This window comes from Heloderma suspectum, chromosome 3 (genome assembly GCF_057233095.1).
Source record: "Heloderma suspectum isolate Gila_16-S chromosome 3, 16-S_ref, whole genome shotgun sequence".
Lineage (NCBI taxonomy): Eukaryota > Metazoa > Chordata > Lepidosauria > Squamata > Helodermatidae > Heloderma > Heloderma suspectum.
Window position 1 is genome coordinate 130,281,229 of NC_139460.1, and position 22,879 is coordinate 130,304,107.

The 22,879-nt window shown below is 44.1% G+C and overlaps 2 protein-coding genes across 13 annotated transcripts in view; one reads left to right on the forward strand and one right to left on the reverse strand.

Moving 5' to 3' along the window:
• The window catches only part of SEPTIN10 (septin 10), a 54,973-nt gene extending 45,735 nt beyond the window's left edge, over nucleotides 1-9,238 (reverse strand). For 6 of the 8 annotated variants that reach the window (XM_084844542.1, XM_084844541.1, XM_084844538.1 and 3 more), the window contains exon 1: nucleotides 9,120-9,238. In XM_084844542.1, the coding sequence (XP_084700668.1) occupies nucleotides 9,120-9,149 (30 nt within the window). In that variant the 5' untranslated portion in view covers nucleotides 9,150-9,238. Of the gene's footprint in view, nucleotides 1-558; nucleotides 648-9,119 lie in introns of those variants that run through there. The other 2 variants (XM_084844540.1, XM_084844539.1) reach the window with 1 other exon arrangement.
• A 488-nt stretch (nucleotides 9,239-9,726) lies between these two features.
• Nucleotides 9,727-21,818, forward strand: SOWAHC (sosondowah ankyrin repeat domain family member C). 5 transcript variants are annotated; one of them, XM_084844531.1, is made up of 3 exons: nucleotides 9,727-11,271; nucleotides 21,105-21,240; nucleotides 21,611-21,818. In XM_084844531.1, exons 1-3 carry the CDS (start codon nucleotides 9,823-9,825, stop codon nucleotides 21,733-21,735), a joined length of 1,710 nt encoding a protein of 569 aa, XP_084700657.1. In that variant the 5' UTR covers nucleotides 9,727-9,822; the 3' UTR covers nucleotides 21,736-21,818. The 5 variants fall into 5 exon arrangements, with proteins under 5 accessions (XP_084700657.1, XP_084700658.1, XP_084700654.1 ...); XM_084844532.1 differs by having other exon boundaries at nucleotides 21,105-21,236; nucleotides 21,611-21,749; XM_084844528.1 differs by having other exon boundaries at nucleotides 9,727-11,501; nucleotides 21,105-21,236; nucleotides 21,611-21,729.
• Nucleotides 21,819-22,879: the final 1,061 nt, after the last annotated feature.

Here is a 22,879-nt window from a genome sequence, read left to right on the forward strand (position 1 = left end):
TGAACTTCTGCCAAAAAGGATACTTGGAGATGCAAGTTTTAATCAGGAAACTAAGTGGCTCAAGTGTTTGCTAGAGATATTGAAATAATTGAAGACTTTTGCAAGACTGAACATCTAAATATCTTTGCTACAAATAAATCATTTACAATATTTTTCTGACTTTGGTATTATGAACAGATATACTAGCAGCTGACTTATTATCTTCCTCTAAGCATAATAAAAAGCCTACCTGACCATCAACACAGATGACATTATCCTTATACAGCACATTCTACAGCTATCAAAAACATTTGTAGAATACACACACAAAAACGCTAAAATAATTTGCCATGGACAACAACAGTGACCAAGGCTAATCTTTTTATCATAAATTTCTTCTAATGGGCAAAAGTGAATTCACACTTCTGTATCTGTTATACCTTAACATTGTATTCAAATATACTCAAGCAGTATGCTGCTGGTACAATAAAAAGATACTCACACTACATTACTAAACAAGTATTTGAGACTAAACATGGAAGGATAAGATGCTAGAGGTTCTGGCATTGTTTTACTTACTCAAGGCTGTCCTTTCAAACTGGCACCAGTTAGTCATCTCATGGGTGGAGTGGCTACACAAAGCCAGTACAACTGAATCAGATCCAAATCTATGCAAAGAACAACTCAATTTATGTATTCCAAATGCTGCCAAAACTCCAAATATAAAAATGCCTTCTTTGTTTTTGTCCTCTTGTAATTTACTAAATGACCCCAGCTTGGTTTTTCTACCCCAGAACTATGCCCAGTTCAGACAGCATAGATTTTAGAAATAACACACTTCAAAGAATCCTTGTCATGTAATAGATATATAAACACACTCAAACTTACTCTCTCTCTTTCAACACACATATCAGCCTTCCCCAACCTGATGCCCTCCGAATATGTTGGACTACAACTTCCAGAATTCCTGCTGACCAGTGGCCATCCTGTCCAGGGCTGATGGGAACTGAAATCCAAAGCTGGGGGGGGGGAGAGAACTGTGTGTGCGTGTGTGTGTGTGTGTGCATAGTGAACTCAAGACTATGATCCAGATCCCACTAAGTGAACATTTCACTTTACTTCATATACAGAACTATTGTCCAATACTTCATAACAAGAGACATTACACGAGACGAATAAAAATTGGAACTGCTCATTTCATGCACCGATCAAACGTATATATTTCAATTTCATTGAAGTTGCAGGATACATAGAATCATAGAATAGTAGGGTTGGAAGGGGCCCACAAGACCATCGAGTCCAACCCCCTGCTCAATGCAGGAATCCAAGTCAGAGCCTACTACCTTCCTAGGGAATTGGTTTCACTGTCGTATTGCTCTAACAGTCAGGAAGTTTTTCCTGATGTTCAGCCAGAATCTGGCTTCCTGTCATTTGAACCCATTATCTGTGTCCTGCACTCTGGGATGATCGAGAAGAGATCCTAGCCTTCCTCTCTGTGACAACCTTTCAAGTACTTGAAGAGCGCTATCGTATCTCCCCTCAGTCTTCTGTTCTCAAGGTGAAACATGACCAGTTCTTTCAGTCCCTCTTCATAGGGCTTTGTTTCCAGTCTCCTGATCATCTTCGTTGCCCTCCTCTGAACCCTCTCCAGTTTGTCTGCATCCTTCGTAAAATGTTGTGCCCAGAATTGGACACAGTACTCAGATGAGGCCTAACCAGTGCTGAGTAGAAGGTAACTAGTACTTCATAGGATCTGGAAGCTATACTTCTATTAATGCAGCCCAAAAGAGCATTTGTCTTTTTTGCAGCCACATCACATTGTTTGCTCATATTCAGCTTGTGATCGACAACAATTCCAAGACCCTTCTTGCTTGTAGTATTGTTGAGCCAAGGATCGCCCATCTTGTAACTGTGCATTTGGTTTCTTCTTCCTAGATGCGGAACTTGGCATTTATCCCTATTAAATTTCATTCTGTTGTTTTCTGCCCAGCACTCCAGCCTATTAAGTTCATTTTAAATTTTGTTTCTGTCTTCCAAGGTATTAGCTATCCCACTCCATTTTGTGTCATCTGCAAATTTGATCAGCATTCCCTGCACCTCCTCCTCCAAGTCATTCATAAAAATATTGAAGAGCACTGGGCCCAGGATTATAGCTAACTGTGGATCCACCTGATAGTTGTTTCATCTAGCCCACATTGAGCTAATTTGCTCATCAGGATATCATGGGGCACTTTGTCGAAAGCTTTGCTGAAGTTGAGATATATTATGTCCACAGCATTCCCACAGTCCACAAGCGAGGTTACCTGATCAAAAAATGAGATCAGGTTCGTCTGGCAGGATTTGTTCTTGACAAATCCATGTTGGCTTCAAGTAATCACTGCATTGTTTTCAAGGTGCTTACAGATGGACTGCTTTAGAATCTGCTGCAGAATTTTCCCAGGGATTGATGTCAGACTGACTGGTCTGTAGTTCCCAGGTTCCTCCTTTTTATCCTTTTTGAAGATAGGGACAACATTAGCCCTCCTCCAGTCTTCTGCCACTTCACCCGTTCTCCATGATTTCTCAAAGTGGTTCTGACAGTTCTTCTGACAGTTCCTTTATTACTCTAGGATGCAGTTCATTTGGCCCTGGAGATTTGAACTCATTCAAAGTAATTACGTGTTCTTTGACCATATGCCTATTGATCTCAAGCTGCAATCCTGCCCCTTCAGCCTGTACTTCGCCTTTGCCAAGGGGGTCATAGACCCTCTTTCAGTAGAAGACTGAGCCAAAGTATGAATTGAGCACTTCTGCCTTTTCTGTTATCATTTTGCCATCCTCAGTGAATAGCTGAACCACCATTTCTTTCCTCTGTCTTTTACTATGCATATATCTGAAGAAAGCCTTTTTGTTGCTTTTAGCATCCCTCACTAACCTCAGCTCGTTCTCAGCTTTAGCCTTCCTGACACCATCCCTGCAATTCTGTGCTACCTGCCTGTACTCTTCCTTTGTTGCTGGGCCTTTCTTCCACTTCCTATATGTGTCCTTTTTTGTTTTCAAGTCCTCTCTAAGCTTTTTGTGAAGCCACATTCAAAACAAAAATTCAAAAAAAGACCAGGAAATACAAAACATGTATTGTAACCAAACCTGAGCATTGTTATTAAGACAGATTTTCATACAATTAATAATTCATATAGTGATCACATCCTTCGAAAAAGGTGTGTTGACTTGAGAAATGCTGTACTAAATAATCATTGTTTATATGTGAGAAACATACACCATCAATAAATGAGTCGAATTGTTTTGTCCATCAGATACTTTAGCATATTCAATTGGTTCATCGAATCTTGTGCCCTTGCATACCACTGAGCAAGCGCAAGTGAATTATTATTTTGAAACTTATCAGTGATTTCTAAACATGCTGCCAACAACAAATATCCTTATGAAGTAAGTCATGGAGGGAGCAATGCTATGGCCACTAGACACTGTCTAGAGGGCACAGGATTGTTCGTTTTCTGGGAACTAAGATCGAAACCAGGGCTCCAATCTCAGTTCTCAGAAACTGCACTCCCTACCCCCTGACCCGCCCCCTTGTAGCTGGTGCAGTTCTCTCCATGCTCAGAAACAGAGCGTGGAGACAGGGAAAAGGGGACAGTCCTGGGGGCGGGAAGGAGACTGTGGAAGGCATGTTACACAGCTTGCTATGTGCCACGTGGCCTCCCTCCTTCCCACTCCAAAGCTCTCTGGCTAGACAGGCAAAAGTACCTGTCTAGCCAAAAGTGCAGGGCGGACAGAGCACAGAAGTGAGGATCACCTCTGAGCTCCGGCTGCCCTATATTGGATAGGCATTAGCCTCTTGAGTCCTGGTTGTCAGCCTCTGAGTTGTCAGCCTCCATAGGACTGCGCCCTAAGACCCCCATCAAAAACTCAAAGCAAGGATAATTTTGGGTTTGGAATTAAATCATAACATATAATTATACTTATTTCAGAATAAACTTCAGTCCAAAACCATTTTACAATATTACAGTTCTCCTAAGTAGACATATATAGAATTGTGCTGTAATTCTCTGTTGCACACAACTTAACACACTGTAGTTGGAAGACATAAAACAGGAGTACACAAGGGCTCAGTAGCCCCAATGAGATACAGGATGGCATTTCCTGATTTGATGCAAACCCCAATTCCGAAAACAGCCCAGTTCAGCTTGGACTGATTTGAAGGCCACCCAATTTGACTTGGGGCAAAATCCAAAGCTTTGTGTCTCCCACTGACTATCACGAAACCAACAAACAGCTTTAACTTTGACTTTTGACAGACTCGCATTACACTTGCAAGCATAGTAGCCCGTTCTTAGGGGATGAAGCCTGCCAAATTGCAGACAGGTAGGTGCATTCTTTTTTGTGCCTTTAAGGTTTGATGTTTTTCAAAAGGTGATCTGCTGTGTGACTGTGTCAGGATTTGCTCAGTCTGGGAAGCTCTGCAACTCCACCTGGGGACCAGACATAGGAGGCAGCCTGGCTCACAGTATTTGCAGGATTAGGCCCTGGCCCTGCAGGCGCTCCCAGGTCCTCTAATGCAGACCAGCTGGGAGCCTCAAGGAGCCCTATAAAGAGCTTCCTCTTCCTTACAAACCTTGCCACAGCAACACAAGTCATCACAGTGGCAGCATAGTGTTCTAGTTGCTCATTCCTCATCTCTGCTATGTCTTGCTGGTTCTTGACCCCTGCCTGTTTGGACTCTGCTTTCACCTCTGGCCCTGCCACGACTTGTTTGGGTCTGACCCTTGCCCAGGAAACCTCTGCTCTCCACCCACCTCCATCAGTCCTGGTGTTCTCGCTAAGGATGCCTGTGGCCCACACCCCAGACCTGACAGACTGCTTTACACACACAGTGGGTTGTATCCAATGTTACAGCTGCCTTGAGTACCGTTTTTGGTAGAAAGACAGGATACGAGTCAAATAAATAAATGTTAGTCCTACTTAGAACAGACTCATTGAAATGAATGGGACTTAAGTTAGACTAACACTGGATACAACCCTGTGTTAGAATAGTACTTTGTTCAACCCTAAACCCTACTTGCTTATAAAGCTCTTAGAGCACCCCCCTCCCTATTTTTTCAGACAGAGCAGAGGTGTCCTTCTTGCTCTTTGTTTCAGAGTGAGAAGCTTAGTTCATCACTGGAGTTTATGCTGAGCAATAGATGAGGCAGCAGAGGTGACAAGACCAGTTCTCCTCCTCCACCTCCCTGACTGCCTGGAGCTTCTGCATGGTCCCCTATTATACACTGAAGCAACTGCCAGACCCCCCCCCCCTTTAGCAGGAAGGTGGTTCCCTGTCCTGTCCTCCTGTGCAGGTACCCAGGGAGAAAATGCTGGGAGAATTTGACTCAGGTTGTGGGAACTCTGCAGAATTCCACATACCTGCTTGGGGAGTTGGTGTCAGCAGCAGCCACCCAATGAACAGGCAGCAGCGGGTGCAGGCATCTCCTAGTTATTGTTGGTTCTCAAGTCATTCTTGGAAGCCCTGAGCACTGCTGACACAGAGTCACAAAAAACAGTGAAAACACAGGAGCAGCCTCTGATATGTCCCTTCTACATCCTTCCAAAAAGCACTCAGACTGGAAGTAAAAAGGAGAGCCCTGGTAAAGTCATTCCCTGGTTGAAAGCTAGAGCTTTCAGTCACAAAGCTACACCCTTCCTCTCCCACTTCCATCATGGTGTTTTCCTTACATGGAGAATTTGGGGGGAAATGTATCAGTATTTGAAGACACACCGTCTATGTCTCTGTGCCTTCTATCTCCAAATGGCCAGTGAAGTTTCAAGAGAGTTTGGATTGGATTCAGACTGCTTCAGAGGATCCCCTGCTTCCGTTTGGACATCTCCCAAATGTTTCTGAATCGGCTCAATTTGGTAGTGGATTCAGGATACATCCGAATCTGGTGCACACCCCTACTGCTTAGGAGCACAACATTGTCATTTTATAGAAATCAGTTTTCTCCCTGTTTTACATCGAAATTGTTTGAAATGTGATCATAATTCATCCTTAAGAGATGTAAGTGCAGACCTTAACATATTTTTGCATTAAACTAAGATTTCCTCTTAACTATGTGTTTTTAAACAAAGACATTATGATTGAATCTTTAAAAAATGGAAAATGTCCATTTAACAAATACAACTGGTTTTTATCTACCTTGTTCTCAAGTAGGCATCTACAGAATTGCAGACTGCTCCTGAGAACGCTTACTCAAACGAAAGTTCAACAAAGTCCAACGGAGCTTACTCCATGAAAGGACGCTCAGCCTTAAAAGGTACAGATTTGAGCACAAAACCATGCTGAAATAAGTTTGAGGTTTCCATGTAGATGACACAAATCAGCTGAGCACTAAACATTTTTCAAATCAGTAATGACATGCATTCAACAGCTAGTTCAGAGAAAGTCTATGACTGGAGGTAATGACCATCTAAAATATGTAGAGGCTATACATCTGTTAGTCAGCAACCCATGATCAGCTCCGTCATAGGTTGCTGAGTATGACGTCCTAACCTGGACAGCTGGGTTGTTTAGGGGCTAAACAAACCAACAATTAACCCATGGTTTGTTGCTGGGTTAAATGCTGGGTTGCTTAATCCCTAAACAACCAACTGGTCTGGGTTTGGACATCACACTCACCAACCTATGAAGGAACCGATCATGGGTTGCTGAGTAAAGGCAGAAGCAGCTATCTCTCGGTCATGCACGTCAACCATTTAGCCCATTTAAACTGAAGCATGGTGCACAGCTACTAGGTATAGGGCTTTTTCTGTAGTGACACCATCACTCTGTTTTACTGGTTACTCAAAAGGTGTTTGGCTGAATATTTTCCTGGTTTATTTTTAATGTTTCCCTAGCCTTGGCTGCTGGCCATAGAAATTGTTATTGTTGTTTGTTTATTATATTAATATTGGGGCTTTTATTATTGTTCCTATTAAGGATGGAAAGTGCATTCTATGTATTTGTTTTATTATTTGTTAGCTACCTTAAGCTCCTCTTGGAAACAAGGGGGGATGCAAGTTTAAAAAAAACAACCTAAGATCTTTCAAGGATAGCATCTAAACATGAACATGCTCTCATTTCATTATGGATTCTCTATAATTTATTTCAAAGTTGCACAAGGGGAAGCCCACAAAACTCTACAATTTGTACAGCAATAAGAATATTACAAAGAAGAAAGATACCTGATGCCTAGTGAATTCAAGAAAGTATGTGAAGGGTGTGGGTTTATTTGTTTTGGGCCAGACTATAACAGGAATAGAGGTAATCTGTAAAGCATACTTGATTAGGGATGATTTGTTTTATGTGGAATGTGGCAAACAAAACATAAAACCGAGGTGTGGAGAAGAAACCCTAAACAAGGTATATGCTGTGCAAAAGCATAGGAAATTATTCAAAGGCCTTATATCGTTCAATGAGGGCCAGTTGACACAAAGAAGCATACTGTGAATGCAAACTGAGTATATTCATAAAGAGTCTGGCATGTGCTAAAGAAGCCATATAAATGTTTCAGCACATGACCAAGTCATAAGCTACATCTACAGCGCCATCACAAAAGCTACTGAATGTGGCTCTGTAAGATGAGGATTCAGTGTTAAATTGGGCATGTGTGAGAGAGCTGATCTTTTCAGCACTTACTGAGGTCTAGCTCACAAAGAACTGATGAGGAGATAAATAGGGTTTTTGGTCATGCTACTTCAGACTGCAGTTGTGGACAAACATGACCAAAAGGATCTCCCTATAAAAAAAACTTTCTTGCACACACACAAAATCTAGATATCAGGGGGAAGGATTCTAGCCTAGCCTGTTCCATAACTTCTAGCATTCTATATGCCGGGGATATTTGGTCTTGGTATGCAGAAGTATTCAGTCATATAAGACTCTTCTACAGCCTGAAATGGCACAGCCCAAAAGGCATAGGTACCCTCATCTTCGCCTTGTGAGGACTGGACCTGAGCAACGCACTTAGAGCATTATGCATCTTTACTCACAATATAATTTACTCCACTATGTTCAATGGGGCTTATGACCAAATCAATATGCATTGGAATATGCTGTAGTTCTCCTAACTCACATTCATTACAACAATAGGGTTGGATAAATTGGCCCCGAGAAAAAGGTAAATGCAAGAAATCATAGGGAAAGGCCAGAAGAGGAGAGCTCAGGCATTGTCTCAGGGAGCAATCCACATAAGCCATAACAAAGACAAGTATTTCATGAAGAGCTAATAATGGGTGGGAAACCCAGTGATCTATCTAGACAGCAACGCAGAAGAAATGCTAAAAGGATATCACAGAAGCCAAAGAGTAGCAAGAATGTGCATCTGATGAAGCGTGCTGGGCTCTAGTCCAGGAAAGCGGATGCCACAATAAATCTGGTAGTCTTTAATATGCCACAAGCCTCAATTCGGAAGAACTTGTTGAGGAAACAAAGATTGTGCTGCACATGAGATAGCAAACAAAAAAGGAGGGTATAGATATTACATAAAAGATTTTTATGTAAAAGAAAAAAGACCATGTGCCATTATATGGCTATACCCTAAAGTACCTTGAGAGCATGGCCCCCTGAAGTCAGCAGGACTTCTGAGTAAATATGTACAAGATCGGGATGCTTGTGAACAGCTTTGCTCCTGTGACGTTATTCCTATTTTCGTTTGTGCGAGATAATGACAAGACGTCGGGGGTTTCAATTTTAAGAAAAGAAGCCAGTTTTCCCTTTGGAGAGCTGGGAACCCTGGAAAACGTGACGCCTTTCCTGGCACGGACGGGGGCAGGATCAGGACTACGGCAAAGGGCGCGATGACAGCGCAGTCAAAGACAGAGGAGCCACGGAGAAGGCAGGCGGGCGACGGGAGAAGGGAAATCACGCTCCGGCCCCACCGCGCGGCTCTCTCGGTCCACGTCCAGCCCGACCCCGTGCCGAGCTCGGCGAGCCTCTGCCCACTGAAATCAATGGATCGAGGCGCGCTTCACTCGCTCTAGGGCTGCAGCTCGCCAAGCCCGCGCCTCTACTCGCGAGGAAGCCCAGCCGCGTTGGGGTTTACTCCCGAAGGACGCGCGCATGGGGGCCGCGGGCGGTCTCCTCGGCCCGACCAGCCCCGCTCCGCCACCCCAGCTCGCGCGGGACTCACCATCTGCCGGGCCACATCGGAGGAAGCCATGCCCTGCGGGGAGGGGTCGCCGCGCGCGAAGAGCAGGGAGGCGGAGCGGGAGCGGGAGCGCCCGCAGAACTCCCAGCTCCAATCCCAACAGCTGGAATGCAACCGGCGGCGAGGGGAGGCCTCGCGGGGAGAGGGGCGGGGCGGAAACTCGGCCAATCATGGCTCGACAGGAGGAGAGGCCGGCGGAGGAGCAAGCGAATGCGCCCGGGGAGTCGGAAGGAGGAGGAGCCTAAGCTGCGGCCGACGTTAAAACGGGCGGGGGGCGTGGTCGAGAGCGAGCCAGCAACCCCTCTCTCCACGACGGAGAAGAGGGCGGAGCCAGAGCCGCTCGGGCGCTGGGATTAATTAAGAGCCTCCCCTGGCGGGGCCGCGCCGCCTTCTCCGTCGGCAAGTTTAAACTCTGCTCATAGGCGCCTCCCCTCGTCACGTGGGGAAGGAGGAGACGAGCGCCTTGCGGGGCATAATGACGGCGAGGAGGAGGGGGGTAAAGGCGGCGGCGGAGCCGTGATGGGCGTCTAGAGGTGCCGCCGCCGCCGGGAGAGTTTTAAGGCGGTGGAGACGGCGCAGGAGGAGGACAGCAGCGATGCCATGGAGCCGGGAGCGGCGGCGGCGGATTCCGCGCTGAGCGGCGGCGGCGGCGGCGGCGGCGAGGAGCGCCGCTCCTTCGGCCCCGATGGCCGCGCCGGTGGAGCTGACCCAGGAGGCGGTGCTGCGGTTCTTGGCGGAGCGGGGCGGCCGGGCGCGCAACGGGGACCTGCTGGAGCATTTCCGCGGCTTCCTCAGCTCGCCGGAGCCCCAGCGCCGCGCCCGGGCCCGCGAGCGCTTCAAGGCGATGGTCAACGCCGTGGCCACCGTGCGCCAGGAGCCCGGCTCCGGGGCCAAGTACGTGCAGCTGCGCAAGAAGTACCGCGGCGCGGCCGGCGGCGGCGCCGGACCCGGACCCGGCGCGGCGGCGGCCTCTGGCGGCCCCGCGAAGGGCGCTTCGGCCGCCGCCGGACGGGCCGCGGAGGCTGCGCGTCTCCCGCCGAAGTCCCAAGGTGGAGGCGATGGCGGCAGCGACAGGGGGCGCGGCGGCAGCCGGGATGGGGATGCTGCCCTCGAGACGAGGGTCGTCGCCGAGCCTCCGGGGGAAGCGGGCGAGGAGGAGGCGGCCAGGGGGAGCGGCTCTGCCCCCTTGGGGGAGCCTCCGCCCGAGGAAAGTGGCTTCTCGGCCCCCGCGCAGCGGCAGCCTGAGGCGCCCCCGCCCGGCGGCTCTGAGGCGCCCCCGCCGAGGCAAGGGGCCCCCGGAGGAGGAGAGCGCGGCAGCCAGCAGCAGGAGGAGAGCAGCGCCCCGCGTTTTCCGGCGCAGGAGGGAGATGGCGCGGCCGAGGCTGAAGAGGAACCCAGCGGGGAAGCCCAGCCCGAGGAGGACTCGTCGCCACCGGCCAGCGCCGCCTCGGCCACCTTGGGCGGCGTCCCCGCCGCCGCCGGCGCCACCCCGAGGTGCGGGCGCAAGAACTTCCGCGAGCGGATGCTGGGGAGCTCCCCTCAGCTGAAGCGCGGCGGCTTGCCCCCGCGTGTTGGGAGCGGCGGCAGCCGCGGCGGCGCGGATTCGGATAGCGCCTCGCTGGCCTCCTCTTCGGCCGAGGACGAGAGCGGCAGCACAGGCGGCGGCTCGGTGGCGTTGGACCCGCTGGAGCACGCGTGGATGCTGTGCGCCTCGGACGGGCGCTGGGAGAGCTTGGAGGGGCTGCTGAGCTGCGAGCCGGCGCTGCTCGCCAAGCGCGACTTCGTCACGGGCTTCACCTGCCTGCACTGGGCCGCCAAGCACGGGCGCCACGAGCTGCTGGCCCTGCTGGTCAACTTCGCCCACCGGCACCACCTGCCCGTCAACGTCAACGCGCGCACCAGCGGCGGCTACACGGCGCTGCACCTGGCCGCCATGCACGGCCACCTGGAGGTGGTCAAGCTGCTGGTGGGCGCCTACGACGCGGACGTGGATGTTCGTGATTACAGCGGCCGCAAGGCCTGGCACTACCTGAGCCGGGGCACCGCCGAGGAGGTGCGCAGCCTCGTCGGGGCCCTGCAGGACGAGGCCGACAGCGGGGTGCCTAACGGCGGCGGCCGCTGGAAGCTTTCCAAGGTGCTCCCCTCGAACCTTATCACCTACAAGCTCTCCCACCTCCATCACGGGGATGAAGGGGAGTCAGGAGAGGGGATGGGAGCTCCAGGCAAGGGCAAAGAGCTAAGCAGGAAAACCTCCGGCAGTGGCAGGATAAAACCCCGGCTCAACAAAATCCGGTTCCGGACCCAGATCATCCACACAACCCCTTCTTTCCGGGGGGATGCAGAGGAAGAAGGACAAGAAGAAAGGTCCCTGAAAGCCTCTTTCAAACTCAGACCTAAATCCAATGTGTTTGGGTAGAATAAGGAGTAATATTTGTTACACCTGAATAGGGCACTGTAGACAGCTGCCTCGGATACCATTTTCATTGCCAGGATGGGGCTGTTTGAAGATAATCTACAGGAGGCAATACCTTTAATTGCTAAACAGACACAGGGCTAAATAGGATAAATATTCTGAATAGGACTCTTGAGATTTAAATTAAACATTCTCCAGGGCTATACCTAGTGATTGTTGGAATGGGAGGGTCACCAAACTAACTGATTGTGCTGTTTTGTTTAAAATGGATCAAGGTTTTTTTTCTGGTTACCCATGTATATGGTACAGCACTAGGAGCTGCTGTTTCTGGAGGGGTTGTTATGGCTCAGTTCTCACTGAAGTGGTAAAGTGTGTTTTTGGGACTCTACCACTTTAGGCTTGCATATAGTGGGGGCTTACATGATGAAATGCACCTTAATACAGTAAAATTCACTACACATAGAAAATGAGCATGTTGGGGGAAAAGGCTAGGCTTTAATCTTGTTTTCTGTGTAGAAGGGTATAACTTTTGGGATATGGAAGAGATTTATCACTCAGTGAGAATTGGACCTATAAGAGCCACAGTAGACATTCTCAGAAAATGTGTGCTCCTAGCCATATGTTCACAGAGAAAGAGGAATGCAAGTGTGGGGTAGGTGGGCAGGCAGGGAGTTGGAACATGGGGTGGGCAGACAGAGCTGCTTAAGTCCTCCTGCGCCTCTCAATTTTCCCTTGCAAGTGCCTAGCTCTAAAACTTTTCCCCAGCTAGGCTCAGCTGGAGGGAGAGATTAAAAATGGGGGGGGGGGATTTGTAGGGGAGAGTTGGTGGAATGGGGGAAGAGTTAAGCATCCATTTGGTGTCTCCTTGCAAGTGTCTTCCTTCCCCACATTAGCATTATAAGAGAAACATAGCACTGGGAACCATGCTTTACCCTCATAACGCCTAGTTTGGCCCTAAGAAGCATGTGTTAAAGCATATGTAATAAGAATGTTTTTCCTAAAATTATAAAGAACAACTACAGTATAGGCTGTATTTGTGACTGAGAACTACTAAACTCACTGGAAGTTGTGCCATTAACTTTCGTGGAATACTGATTGCACCTAAAATTTTTCTATAGGTACACCTTTAATACATTTGAGTGTTGATTTATGAACGTGCTTTACCTATTGAGTATAATACCCTGGAAATGGAAGTGCTAATAGTTAATTTGAATTTGTTGTGGGACAGGGTTCTGGTTAGCTGTCTAGTTGAGATAAAGCTGGACATCATTTAATTTGTGAAAATAATGTTAAGGAAGCAAGTTTCTTGTGAATGGTTACGATAGAGCAGTGGTTGTGTGTGTGTGTGTGTGTGTGTGTGTGTAGTGGGAGTTTCCTTTTGCCGTTTCTGGGAAGTGGAAGGGTTTTTTCCCCATTCTTGTCAATTGGAGGCCTCTACACATAGGATTTTTATAGAGAAACTTAAGGAGTGATCTTGCATGTTGGTTCTGAGTTTGGTGATAATATAACATCTGCTATTTGGGTTTATCTTGAAGATTGGTGCTAGTGCTTAACCATAAATTTCTTCAATGTGGGTATGTTTCATTCACAAGGTGTGAGCAGAAAATATTCATAACAAAACTTCTTGTATAATGTTCTTATTAAATGGATCTCTCAGCACTCTAAATCCAGAGATCGGAAGCTAACATAAGACTGCATGCTCACTGGTACACTTGTGGACACAATGCCTAGTATAAGTGTGTACATGATGACCACTGTGGGGTAAAATATGACAGTTCTACATGAATTACCCTGTTATTGGGTGTGAGGTGTAGTCACCTGTGCAGACTTATGCACATCCAGTACAATGAGGCAACTCTTGGAAATCTAAAAGCACATGGATTATTTGCTAAAGTCTGTTGCAGAATGTCCTAGAAGCTTTATTTACTTATGTCTTGCTTGGCAAGTAAATTGCTTAATAATTCCCTTTTTAAAAATAGTGAATAAATGTGTGTTAGAAAAAAAGCACACATAAACAAATCTTTATCATTTAAAACTTAAAATAGAAAATGTTTTACAGAAGGAAAATATTAGAATTGTAAGGAAATGCTAAGAGTAATGTCTGGGAAGAAGTCAGTAACATTAAAAGAAAAAAGTATTTCAAAGTCAGCAACTTCTACAAAACATGACTGGCTTGTGTTGTTAGCACTTTCTCTTCAAATTATAAGGATATTGGGGCAGGCCCTCAGATGCTGCTGATGTGAATATAAAAGTAAACTCTGCCAAATAAATGCAAGACTTGCTAAAGCATGTTTCTCAGTTAGCTTGTCAGATATTTTGGAACTGATAGTTTTACACTGAACTAAAAAATGCAGTTCTAAAACCATGGATATAAACACTACTACAGTTTCTGAAAGCACCTTTGGATGTTATTGTGCGAGATGCCATAAACTGCAAGGGAGACTTCTCAGGCTCTCATACTGTGCCTATGGGACTTTCTTTTTTGGACATAATGGTAGAGGCATGGCAAGGGGGCTACTTGCATATCCACTCAAAGTAATGTCTAAAACTTCTCCAAGTTAAGCAGTCAGTAACTGCAGCTTTAATTGCTTGTTGGATCACTACCATAGATTGTAAATCCAAGCGATGCATAAGGTACTAACTTATAAATGGGAAAATAGAAAACGGTTTGTTAACCTTTCTACACTTGCCAAAATCATGGTGATAAGAGTCTGACAAAAGTTGTAAAGTCAAACTGCTTACACAAACATACAACGTCTAAAATCTTTACTGGAAGAAACTAAATTGGATATTAAGCTTTTCTTTACAATCTGTCACACTATTTGGTGCTTTATGCACACATGCTGAAACAAATGCAAAGGCATTCTCAATTTTAATTTATGAGCTATAATCATATGTGCCTTCTGTTAAACCTTGTAACCTACAAAGAAAGAAGTGTAGTGAGCACTTATGCTCGCATTTCAGTAGGATGTAGGCCAGTGGTGTCTCCATCTTTCTGCCAACATGTAATTCATTGTAGCACAGTAAAAGTTCCAAAGTGTCACTGCACTACAGCACTAGATGTTTAATCTTCTTGTAGCAAAGGAACTGACAATTCTGCAGTGCAGAATATGTCTGAAATAGAATATCTTTACAGATTTCTTTAAACTAACCTGAATATTGCTAACTTTAACTTTCCTGTGTGATCTCTAAGAGGGGTATGTTCCACACCATTCTATTTTTAAATGTTGGCTGTCTATCAGTTTTAGAGTACTGGTATAGCTGACACAAGGTTGTATTTTTATAGGTATTGTCTATGTAAATGTTGATATAAGAGTTAAGTCTAAAAGTCTGCATATGCTGTTAGTCTCCCTTTGATAATCATAGAGAAAATATTTTGAACTTTAGCTTGTTTGAACTGTGGATGCTTGTTTTCCTATAGCAATTTTAACAACTTTGTTCACTAGCTCTGTCATAACCAGAGACACAAGAATTGCTTGATAGTATGTGACACTGCATCACAGTGTACAATTCCAAAAGCTTACTAGTAAAAATCACTAAGTGTAACAGTCTGATTCTAAACACTAACTTAATATGAGTGGGGAGGGGTTATACAAAGTGCCACTTCTCCCACAGGTACAGTGCATGTACATGACAAATAAGAAATTATAGGTGGTGGATGCAAATGAAAATCCATTCTTATTTGGTAATAGGTTTCACAGAAGTAACTCTGAAGAAGTAAATTGCAAATCTAATATAGAGGAACATTAGCAATGTTCTGTTTTAGCAATGTTCTACATTTACAGATAACTAGAATATACTTCTCCATAATAGGAAACATTTGTTTTACCTATTGACTTTCATTCCCTCTAGTCACTGCATCTTTTTAAAAGTGGGGGTTTTCAGATCAAAAGCTTCTCCTGAAGAAAACTTATTTTGTATTGGTACTTGTGACTTAACTGGTACACTCCAGTGTGTGTAATGTTGTACAGAACAGGTGGCTTGGTATGTGGTACAAAACTGGAGCACTTGTGTTTCTGTTAAGGTTAGACACATTTAGCTATCCCTTTCTGAAGAGGTATGAAATGAGATTAAAGCTGCAATCTCATACGCACTAAGGAAGAAGTTCCACTGAAATCAATGGGGGTTACTTCTAAATAAGCATACATGGGACTACAACGTTGTGATGTTTGTTACCTTATACCTGAATTGGGTATAACTGTCCAAGGCTGTATGGGCAAAACCAGATTTTAATATGTGCCTGAATGAATGGTTGAGTGACATGAAGAGTGTCTGTAAAACATATCTCTCTTAATGAAATAAAGTGTCATAGCTCTCTTTATTGTGGACTTACGTTTCTATAGTGTTCTGGTGTCTGCTGTTCTAATAGTGGCTTCTAAGACTTCTATATTGGGGGCGGGGGGAGAAGGAGACATTGGGTTGGATCCAGACTTAAGTCGTGCTTAAGGTAGACCTATTGAAATCAATGGGATTTGCATTGGTCATGACAAACTTAAATCCAATTGATTTCAATGGGTATATTCTAACCCATTTAGTTTTTCTTGTAATAACCAAGTAGGTTGTGTTGGACAATTGGCACTAGATCACATCTTCAGCAATGTGTAACTTTACATTAGTCATTCATCTCTGAATCATTCAGAGGATGTAAGAGATCTTCCACAGTCTTAATCCAGATCTGAGCCATTGTATCACAATATGAATAAATTCTTACTGCCACCACCAATTATGCAATCTAGTCAGATACTCTTTCTCTGATATCTGTATTTTGATGCTAAGCATCATCTATGGAATCATTGTGCTTCATATTTGTTGTTGGAGGGTTGGCAAGCCTACATATGCAGTGAGCATCAACTCCCTGGCTCCTTAAGATACTGATCACTTTATTTCACAAAGATCATCCACTGATCACCCCCCCCCCCCATGGTCTTCTATTCCTGTGCAAACTATCTGGATGCTGCAGTGTGCTCAAATACCAAACAGTTCACTACCTGCCAAATGTGCACATGTACTTTTCAATTTATAGTGAAAAATTACTCTGCTTAGCAAGTTGTATCCACTGCTTCTGGAAAGTTTAGGGCATTTGTTCCTCAGACTATCCTGTTTACAGTGCAATCCTATGCATGTCTGCTCAGAAGTGAGTCCTTTTGAGTTCAATGGGCCTTACTCCTAAGTCAGTGGGTATAGGACTGCAGCCTTAATGTCCTTATAAGTGCACAGAGGAAGGGAGAAATCTTCATTTTAACACTTCTCTCTCTCTCTCTCTCACACACACACACACACACACACACACCCAGCACACTTCCAAAGAAAATGTGGTGCAAAAAAGCATTCTCCTTTTTGAGGTTGCTATTGTGTACAACTGGCTAGAGGGGCCTTGGCTACCATAACTTGGAAGAGGATGATGGTCATACTGTGCTCGGAGAATTGACTTCAAAACTATAAAAGGTTAGCTGTGTTAGTTGGTTGTAGGAAAAACAGCAAAGCAAAAACAATGTAGCATGTGGCATTTAAACTTTGGTTTTGCACATAAACATTTGTACTAAACTCTCAAATATGTGGGGAAAATTAAACGATGTAATTACTTGATTTCGGCCCATCCTGTGGAGGGTGTTGCATTTGTAGACCAGTGTGATCTTGGGGAGAGTTGCACAGTGCAGATTCTATGCAGAAATCTCTGGTGACCTGTGAAGTTGTGCATCTTGCTTTTCTGTGCAAATTCTGCAAAGCATGTCAGTGAATTTATACAATTTAAAAGATTAAAACTCCAAGTAACAGCTAGATTTTATATTTTCAAAAATGGGAGATCAATCATTGGTTGTTTCTCTATTGCAGCACCCCTTGGGAGGGTGCAACCTGAAACCATATCAGAACCTGATAAAGCCTAATTCTAATGTCTGTAGCCTAGAATAGAATAGAATAGAATAGAAGGGTTGGAAGGGGCCTATAAGACAATCGAGTCCTCCCACATTCCATCTTAAGACTGTAACTAAATGCAGTCTTTGGCTCCATGGCTTGCACATCAGCCACGTCTTTAGATTTGTTTACCATCTTGCCTGATGAAGAGTTCTGAAGACCTTGAAAGCTTGCACACAATTTTGTGACCTTGAGATGGCCGAATAAAGGCATTGCCCTAATATGGATTTGGATTTTTTCTTATGGCCAAAACAGGTACCTTTGCTTTTTATGTGCTTATAGATTAACATCCCTAATGGGCATATAGCATAGCATGATTCAAGCATACATCTTAAGAGTGGCTTTCGATATTAATTCCTCATTAAATGGAATGTGTGAGGCACTGGAGAAAAATGCAAACATTTCTGAACATGTAGGTGATGAATAAGGCTTTAGTAAGAAATGTACAATACTCCCTGTCAATAGATGAATGACTTCCTGGTGTGTTAAATATAATTTTTTTTAAAGAATGTGAAGCTCTAATTTTAATGTAAATTAACATTTCATTGAGCTTCTCTTGTTGTGATTGTCTTCAGTCTCATATTGCCATTAAAACAATATTCTGGTATGTTTTTGGTCTATTAACAAACGAAATGAGTCATCCTGTTCACCTGGATAGCCCTTTAATAGTATGAACCAGAATGGGCGCTTGGAAAATCTATTTGTGGGGTGAGACCTAGAAACCTTTTTTTCTCCCTTGTTTGTGTATGATCTACACATAAAATGTCAATGTAGGTAAATGTTTATGAACAAATGTACTAATAATGGTAACATCACAGGTGATAGCAAAATAAAATTGATAGCAACAAGGCTTCCTCTTGTTACATCTAAATTAGTAACGTGAAAATATTAATAAAGGTACTGGCTACCTTTTACAACCTGTTTTCTGAACCTTCACCCAACCCTTCCTGCATGTTTCCATCTTTTTTTTCCCTGCCACCTTCCCTCTAAAAGTCTTTTATTTTGTTCTGTCCCCAGTGATTCAAGAATGTGAAGCTGGCTGGTGTTGGGAAAACTGGAGAATGGGAGGGGAGGGAGTGTTGGGGAATCAAAAAAATAAAAATTCTCCCTGAACAGTTGTAAAATCCCCATTAAATGTTCCATAAGAACTTTCTTGGTAGAGATTTGAGAACCAGTGTAGTGTAGTGGTGAGAGTGACGGACTGGGAGCCGGGAGATCCGGGTTCTAGTCCCCACTTGGCCATGGAAGCTCACTGGGTGACTTTGGGCCAGTCACAGACTCTCAACCCAACCTACCTCACAGGGTTGTTGTTGTGAGGATACAACGGTGAGGAGGAGGATAATGTAAGCCGCCTTGAGTTCCTTGCGAGAGGGAGAAAGGCAGGGTATAAATGCAATAAATAAATATAAATAAATAAACCTGGGGTTTGTATGGTCTTTAGTCCTGTAGACACCACATGTTTCTTCTACTACTTTGATGAGAAAGGACTGTAGTATTAAATCGCAAAAATAAAGCAAAGTCCCAAAGGTGCTTAGAAATTACTTTTAATCTAAAATCCACAAGTGTCTTATGTTTGACATGCTTTGAGCCTTACTGGCTCTTCAAGGAACTCTCAGGCTACTTCAGGCAGAATTAACTGTTTTCCTTTGTTTTCCTTTCTTTAGCTCTCCATGCAGAGCTGGTTTGTGACTAAGAAACTGAGCTGCAAGTCAGAAGGGCCCTAGTTCAGATTTCACCTCTGCTGTTCACTCACTAGGTGTCCTTAGTTAAGCCACCCTCTCTCAGCCTCAGTCCCTCTGTCTAAAATTTACCTTAAGGGTTTGTGGTAAGGATTACTGGGTTGTGGTGATGTACATGGAGCCTTTGAATAGCTGGATGTTATGAAAATGTTAAGTGTTATTGTTTTGATAAACTAGCCTTTGAAGATCTCACAGGGCTCAAAACATGTCACATGTAGGATTTTTGTGTGTTTTTCTATTTAAAAAACATTCCTGAGCACATGTAGGACTTCACATGTGTGTTTCGTTTTTAAATGCTTGTACTAGCAGTACCTCCAACCCAATGTTGTGATCAGAATTATTCTAAGCCTTGGAAAGCAAGAACTAAAAATATGTGAGGTCATTCTAGTGGAATAACTAAATCTCAGAAAGCTGGAAGAACACCACTCATGTTAAATTCCAGGCCAAAACCATTTGCTATGTTGCAAGAATGAACTGGGACATACAAAGTGCACACACAGATGGAAGAGCTACTGGAATGTGTTGATTATGACTCTGCTGTTCAGAAATCATTAGGAAGAGGAATGTTGTAAATTCTACAATGAAGAGGTTACAGCTTTTAAAAGCTGGGACTAGAGCATGGTGCAATTGTTTGTCCTCCTTGCTTCTAAATCTTTTATTTCTGACCTACAGATATTCCTTCTGTGTCCTAATGGCAGTCTGTCCTGATCACACTCACATTGATATGTTTATCTATGCTAGAATCCTCTGCAATGTGCAGAGGTGATTTGTCAGACAAATTGCTGAGGAAACTGGCACCTTGAAGGTAGAAACTATTCAAACCACTGAGATACACCATAGTGTATCAGCTATCAATACTATACAATATTCATATTATTGTGGATCATATACTGTAAAATATAAAAATAAAATATAATTGGGCATCAAATACCCAATATTTATTATATATAAATAACAACAGTTTAATATTTGGCAAGTCTTTGTCTCCAACCGTTCTCAATCTGAAATCAAAATTTACAGAGAAGAATCTTTGGGAGCAATTTATTTCCAGTTCTAGGATATACTCTGTAAAAAGTGATAAATCAAGTAAGTGCCCTACTATTTGTACCATGAAGTGTATGTAGGAAAACATAAATCTTTAACTGTACAATTAAGGGACAGCTGGTCTTCAGAAGAGTAACTGTCTTTAATTCTAACTGATGGCTAATTAGGAGCTTACCATGACTACACAACCTGAAGAGTACTACTACCTATGGCTGCAAATGGTCTTTGAGCCTTTCTACACGAGGCATTTATTGTGCCCTTGTGATTCCTCGCTCTCAGTAGTTTCTGGGTACTTTACACAATGTTATCTTCAAGGCCTCTCCTTTGCAACCAGTTACACAGTTGTTGTTGTTGTTGTTTTTAAAGAGGCAAGTCTGGCATTATCTGGAAAGGGTGGAATGTATAGTTGCGCAATTCCGCTATACCACAGCGCCACATAGTGGTTGTGTAATGGAACATATAGAAGGGCAGAGAAGAGAACCCCCCGCCCCAAAGTGTTAAGGAGCCCATCTTAATCCCACAAAGAAACCAGAAGCAGAAGCCTTGGTAAAGTGGCAGGTTAAAAGCCTCATGTAGAAAAGCCCATAGATTGCCCTGGGATTGTAGCTAGCCTTAGAATGGTTAGGGGGAACAAACAGTGCATGTCTTTAGCTATTATCCATCTCACATTTATTTTATAAAGTTCTCTGTTTTGCCACACCTTTGGCAACTACTTAAGCCAAAAAATACATGTATTCTGATTTGTTATAACATACTTTGTTAAAAAATATGTCTCCCCCCCACATCTCTGTGTGAATGATTGATTTTGTGTGTTTTATATGTTATGCCTGTCCCTTCTCTTTTTTCTCCTTTCCACAGTCTCACTTGCATGCTGATAAGTCCCGAGTCAGAAGAGCTCCCAGCTGCTTACAAAAGAGGCATTCAGGAGTTGTCATCATTCAGAAGAAGACAGAGGCAAACTTGGTGGGAGAAAAACCTCTCAGAGCACAAGTAGGTAAGTATAGTAAGTAGAATCTCCCCAATATTACTGAAGATTTGTCAGTATGTTCCATTAGGATTATGTCAACTGCCTGGTACCAATCACAGTTTATGGACAATTGCTTGGCTGAAGGATGGGTTATGATTCAGACTGGTGTGCTCACTCTCTCGTTCTCCCCCCCCCCGTCTCCCCCCCCCCCCCCCGCGCAACATCTCTGTGTGAATGACTGATTTTGTGTGTGGCTTTTAGATTACTTAGTAATATTCACACAGATTTTTCCTCAAAGATACACAGAATACGTAAAACCAACCCACAAACATTTACACCCAATTGTTTTACTGTGTGTGTATTAGCAGTTAAACTCATTCTATTTTGTTTCACACAGGAACAAAAGAGCAGCCAGGCTGGATTAGACCAAGGGTCCATCTAGTCCAGCATTCTGTTCACACAGTGGACAACCAGCTACCTGTGGGAAACCCACAAGTAGGACATGAGAGGGATAGCACCTGAAAATGTGACCGCCATATATATATATATAAACTTGTGAGACGTGGGGGAGGTATAATGAAGGAAGAACAGTGGGAGGATGTGCCCCTCCAAAATCGAGTTTGATCCCTTAGAGAAGAGCCATCCACTTAAAAGTAAATTTGTGATCATTTTAGAGTGCTGGAAAGAGCAGGATTTGATTAGATGAGTAAAGTGCACTTTGGTAGCCAGGGCTGCTGTGTTTCTCTCCAGCTTGATTGTTATCACACACACCCTTGATGACAACACTGGGTGAAAATCCCAAGCGTGACCTACTGGAATTAGTTGTAATCTCCCAACTATTTGAACGGAAACAGGGGTAGGAAGACAAAGGGAGAGCTATTCTGAAAAGGTTTTTTATGTGGAAGCAATTCTGAATGCCAGCATGGACACAACAGCCGCTTTGGAAAGCTAAATAGACAGCTGTTCAAGTCATCAGTCTAGAAACCATCAGAATGAGGTCTGGCATGGCAGCTTTTAAATCAGATAAGCAAGGAGGTCTGACTACTGATTAACTCTTAATCCATTGCCAATAAACACCAGTTCTACAGCACTCTTACACAGGGATGCCATTTCAGGATGTTGCGGGGTAGAAGAGATTCACAGTGAGGCCTGCCCGTCTGTGTATGATATACAATTTACACATGTCAGTTGTAAAAACAGTGTATTAATTGCTTGTGCTACTTTTTAGTTTGCTTCTACCTTAACATAGGCAGACATTTAAGATATCCTGAAGAATTATCATATGGTCTAAAATACAGGGATGGTGAGCACTGTCTTCCCTAAATGACATCCCTGCTGTTATTCAGTCTTAAGCTCTCTAATTTGTATAGTGAAGGCTAGATCCCATTTTGTAATCTAAGGATCTCAGGCCTATGAAATCCTGCTACCATGAGCTACTCTGGCTTTCTTTCTCAAAGAAGAGTAGGACAAAATGGTATAGGAAAAATGTCCAAAATGTGAAACACCATTCCAGGTGAGAAGTAGATATTCTCGGTGGGGGAAATTACTTGGAATGAACATTATTGTTTGGAACATGTTACTTAAATACTACCTTAGAATAGCCTTGTACACACTGTGAAATGCTATTTGATAGTTGGGAATTGAGAAGGGTTTTCATTTGTTTTCT

Bases quoted from the DNA above. Each gene is read 5' to 3' on its own strand.
- SOWAHC (XM_084844528.1), top strand. From the start codon at position 9,823: ATGGCCGCGCCGGTGGAGCTGACCCAGGAGGCGGTGCTGCGGTTCTTG. The intron at 11,502-21,104 runs GTCCCTGAAAGC...TCCTTTCCACAG, and splicing joins GAAGAAGGACAAGAAGAAAG to TCTCACTTGCATGCTGATAA. The intron at 21,237-21,610 runs GTAGGTAAGTAT...TGTTTCACACAG, and splicing joins AAAAACCTCTCAGAGCACAA to GAACAAAAGAGCAGCCAGGC.